The 4952-nt window shown below is 49.8% G+C and overlaps 1 protein-coding gene across 1 annotated transcript in view; it reads right to left on the bottom strand.

Annotated features, from left to right (window-relative positions):
- Window positions 1-1064: 1064 nt before the first annotated feature.
- Window positions 1065-4952, bottom strand: part of Lpin1 (lipin 1) — a 99824-nt gene continuing 95936 nt past the window's right edge. The window contains 1 exon segment of the mRNA XM_023702417.1: window positions 1065-3263. Within this exon segment, the coding sequence (XP_023558185.1) occupies window positions 3104-3263 (160 nt within the window). The 3' untranslated portion in view covers window positions 1065-3103.

The raw sequence follows: 4952 nt of genomic DNA, 5'->3' as shown, positions 1-4952 counted from the left end.
GAGAGGAGCAGGTCAGCCTGGCAGGCCAATCTGGTCTTCTCAGGTGGGCCTCTCAGCTCCTTGGGGCAGTGCCCCCCACTTCGTGCCAGGGCAGCACACGGCCCCTTTTCCCAAAGGGCGCTTTATGAGCCAAAGCTGTCACACTGTCAAGGCTCCTCAGCCTCCGGGGCCACAGGCAATGCCTAACACCAGTATCTTGTCTCAGGAGCCATACAGAGCCTAACATGGCCTGCATGGAGGGTGACGAAGGGCAAAGAGGCTATGGAGACTGGGGGAGTGGGAGGGTGGCACACACCTGTCATCCCAGCACTCAGGAGGCTGAAGCAGGAGGGTCACCAGTTAAAGGCCAGCCTCAGCTACAGAGCAAGACCTTGTCTACAAAAATTAGACATCAACAGATTGCAAGCTAGGTTTCTTTTTTGGGGGGAGGGGTGGCAGCATTGGGGATTAAACCAGGGCCTTTGCACTAAATAGCCTGGGCTGGGCTCAAACTTGCAATCCTGGGCCAGGAACACAGCTTAGTGGCACAGTGCCTGCCTGGCAAGCACAAGGTCATGAGTTAAATTCCCAGCACCAAAAAATAAAATAAGTAATTGCAATCCTTCTGCCTCAGCCTCCCAGAGTGCTGGGATCAGATATGCTCTACCAGTCAGCTACTACCTTTGGTTACAGCTAAGAATGAATGTGGGCTCTATCTCAGAGAAGCCAGAAGCCCAAGGTGAAAACAGATTGGGGGCCAGGCCCTGAGGCCGTGTGTGCCCAGCACTCAGGACACCTCCATTCCTAAGTCTCTCCACCAGGCCAGCACAGGTCCCATCCCTCCCCTAAGGCACAGGTCAGCATTTTCCTCAGCTCAACTAAAGCATTGAAGATACTAATTCCAAAGAGCAAACAGTTCAGTTCTTTTTTGTTTGGTTCTGAGATAGGGTCTCCTTATGTAGCCCAGGCTGGGATCCTGGAGTTCAGCTCCCAGGATTGAGTCAAGAATGAAGAATTACACTTTCAAACCCACCAGAAAAACAACTTACCCAAGAACTAAAATCCACAGGTCTGATTTTCAAGAAAGTCTTTCATCCTTCTCATTTATTATGCCATTTTCTAGCTTTGTATCCAGCACAACCCAATGAAGGAGTACAGCGTTTTCACCACAGTGCCAGCATATATAAATATAGGTGTCAATAAATACACTTCAAATGGTGTCCCAAACCTCTAACTCAAAGGGAGCTCTCCTTGGCAGTGTGATCCTTTTGCTCCAGTTTTCCAGGGTATTTTTTCTTCATCGTGAGGGACCAACATCTGAAGACCTCTAGGATGATGGGTTTGTGGGGGCCACTTTGAAATGTATGGCCAGATACAATTCATCTGGCCTGTGATCACCGGGACCCCAAGGACACAGAGAAAGCAACTCCCCTCAGCCCTGGGGCAGTGACATGTGAGCCTGATCTGGTGTCACAGCCCAGCCAGCATGCGATGAGCTCGACAGCGCATCCTAGTTTGGTGTGGGTGGCCTGGGAGTAGAGTGACAGGGATGGACACAGGGCGGAACACTGAGGCCAGAAGGGGGTGAATCGCACTACAGATTTGCCCACCATGCCCCCCAACCCTATGGCACGAGTGTGGGCACCACCCACCCAGAGCTGGGCGAGGCTGGACTCTTTAATCGCTGCTGACAACTCTTAAGTCTAATGAGCATGCACACCCATGTCTCGGTGCGAATCTGCCACTCGTGACAGTTGATTTTCACCTCCTGTGTGTGTCCACAAAGCCATCTGTCCCCCACACAGCCACAACGCCCACCAGCCTCAGCACTGCCAGGGACTCTGGGTTTTTCTTTCACAGAAAGAGTAACATTGCCTTCAACTGCTCTGTTGTGTTTGTTCTTTTGCCTCGGAAGAACCTAACAATGCAATTTAAATAGGAAAGCATTTCAGTCAATGGAGTAAAACGTACTCTTTAAAAAAATAGTACTTTGAAAATGAAAATGAAATCTTTTACCAAAATAATTCATCTTTTCACATTGTACTCTCCACAAGCCAGCTTAATAAACAAACTACTATTGGCTTAAAAAATGTCACTTCGAGTATTACTTTCTCCCCTGCCCTTGATTTGAGTGGGAAAGGAAAGCTAAGAAAAACAACTTCAATTCCAAAAGGTGTTCAGTGTGTGACACAAGCAGGCCAAGTGCCTCGCTGGTCTTGCACACTCATCTTCTAATGGATTTGCGACGTTTGTCACTGAAAGCCTGTGGCTGCAAGGCTTTCAATAGCGACCCTGTCGGAGTAAAGCAATAAATAACATCCGTGAAGAATATGGCTCAACTTCTTCAACTACTGTCTGAAACCCACCCAGTCTCTTGAGACTTCCCAATAAAAATAGAGGTCGTCAGGGTTCGGCCACAAGCGCTGCTCCAGCTCCTGCTACCCACAGCGCCTTCGGATGGGCGCTGAGCTGATTTCAAAACGCCCCTCGGTCCTGCTTACTGCAGTCTGGTTTAAGGCGTTGCAGCGTCACTGAGAGCTGGATGGGGCTAGCCCACCCTATGATGCCCGCAGGTGCAATAAGGCAAAATACTCCAGCCTTGCAAGCAGTAGAGGCGAGGATAAGCGAGCGAGAAGGCTGTCTGCACCCAAGGAAGGGAAGCTCATATCACCTGAGAGACTAGCAAGCCACTGTGGGGAAGCTCACAAGCTGGGCCCATGGCGGCCCAGGGGCCCAGACCTGCAAAGACTTCACCTGCCCGCTGTCCAACCATGCCCAGGTGGCAGAGCCTCACCAGCACAGAAGTGCTAGCCTACATGCCCCGGGCATGCCGGAATCCCACAGGGGCACTGTCGCTCCTGGGAAAAGCCTTGGGACACCCATATTGCACATCAAGAACGAATCCCTAGGGTGCACCCTTGCATGGGCCCGGCGAATGCACTGTCACAAGTTTGTCACTTTGCATTTAAGTGTGTTTCCTGGCGCAGGGCACAGGGCACAGTGCGAGGCAGGACACAAATGCTTTTGGGCCTCTAAGCCCAGACCGGCACAGGGGGCTTCCGGCACAGGGTCTGTCACTGGGACACCAGGCTCCCACATTGTTGCAAGGGGCTGCCTGAGCCCATCACGCCGAGGCTGAGTGGACACCCTGGTTATCAAAGGGAGGGGGCGGCTCTCTCCAGAAGGTGAAGTGGCTGAATGTGTCCGAGCAGGGGAAGTCAGAAGAGTGGCTCCGTTTCAGCAGCGGGAAGACATGGTCCACCACCTCGCAGAGTCGCACATACCTGCAGGGAGAGGCACAGCAGTCCTGTCACCAACTGATGCCCGCAGCACAGGAGACAGCTCTGTCCCCAGGGGCACTGAGAAACCTATGACCCTACACGGTGGATGCCTGCCTCACAGTACCGCTCTTGGGAAGCTTTTCAGATGTGAGAAGAGGGATCAGAGCAGGCAGGACAGGAACCACACCAAGAGCAAAGCTGAGCATGCAGGAGACCAGCAAGGTCAAGGCACAGCTACGTGCCACGGAGGCCACACAGGGACTCCCTAGAGAGCCCAGGCTGCAACTTGAGATCCTCCTGCCTCAGTGTCCAAGAGTGCTGGGGTCCCAGGGAAAGGAGCAGAGGCAGCAACACTAGGGGCTGACTACACCATTATGTGAGGAAAGGGCACGGCCCTGGGGCTCAGGAGACACAAACCAGACTGTTGGACCTGCCGCGCTCCTCCTGTAACTGCAGGTCAGGGGCAGAATCCCTTGGTCACATGACCCCGCTATGAGGGGAGGAAAAGGAAAACCAGGACAGTGCTGGGAACAGCAAGGCAACAGGCAAAAATAAAGCCATGTGGGCAATAAAATGGCATCATCAGTGCAAGCAATGTGTCCTTAATGACAAATCTTGAAGCTGTCTTGGGGAGGTGAGCCCTGCCTAGCACATGAGTCAAGAAGCCTGAGGTTCTTGTGGTGTGGTAGCCCACAGCTGTCATTCTAGAGCTCGGGGAGGCTGAGGCAAGGAGATCACAAGTTCAAGCCCTGCCCAAGCAACTTAATTTAGTGAGAACTCTTCTAAAAATTTTAGAAAGGGGGTAACAGGCTTGGGACTCCTCCTGTCTCTCAGGAGCTACTCTATTCCCTATTACAATAAAGCTTCCTACTCTTAAAAAGAAATTTAGGCAGTTAATTGGTAGGATTCTCACCCTGACTAACTATAATAACATCTGTGAACTAAGCAAAGGCTCTGAGGATAGCAATGTGTAATACAAGGGCCGTGCTTGGAATGCCGGTCATGCTGGTCTTCTAAATGGGTACTGCTTCTATTGTCATATCAATTACTGCCATACTCTCTCTCAACTAAATGTTTGTTTAAAAAAAAAAAAAGAAGAAAACAAGAGACAAGAAAAAAATGTCATAGGACTGTCCTGTTACAATGTTGTATATGGGTAGATTTCAAATTTCTGTGTAAAAGTGTGTAATTGTTTATTTCTATTTCTTTTACTATTTTATTTTTGTTCACATTTTATAGGGATTTAAAGTTTAGCATGGTGGAGCCGGGGAGATGGCTCAGTAGATTAAGTGCTTGCCTGGCAAGCGCAAGGGTCTGAGTTCAATCCCCGGTTCCACAAAAAAAATAAAAATAAATAAAGTTTAGCATGTTAACAATTGATGGAAAATACCTGCTCCACATTATGTCAAAGGCGTCTGATATTCAGACAGACAGTGATGTCAAGCTCAACTGCCTATGTCATAGGGTAATAGTATTATTAAGCTTCTCTTCTGGAGGGTTAACAACTTAAGTTTGCAGACCAAAACATTAGAGAAAAAGAAGGGCTACAAGGGTAGCCAACATTTTGGCCATAGCCCTTCAAGGTCAGTGAAGACTCAGGACATAAGAGAATCTCCGCTGTAACATCCTATAACTCAGTGGTGTCCCAAATTTTCTGATCAAGGAGATTATGGGACCACAGAGCAAAGTGAT

The sequence above is a fragment of the Octodon degus genome, unplaced genomic scaffold, assembly GCF_000260255.1.
Source record: "Octodon degus isolate 3935 unplaced genomic scaffold, OctDeg1.0 scaffold00151, whole genome shotgun sequence".
In the NCBI taxonomy this organism is placed as follows: Eukaryota; Metazoa; Chordata; class Mammalia; order Rodentia; family Octodontidae; genus Octodon; species Octodon degus.
This window is presented reverse-complemented; position numbering and strand designations above follow the sequence as displayed.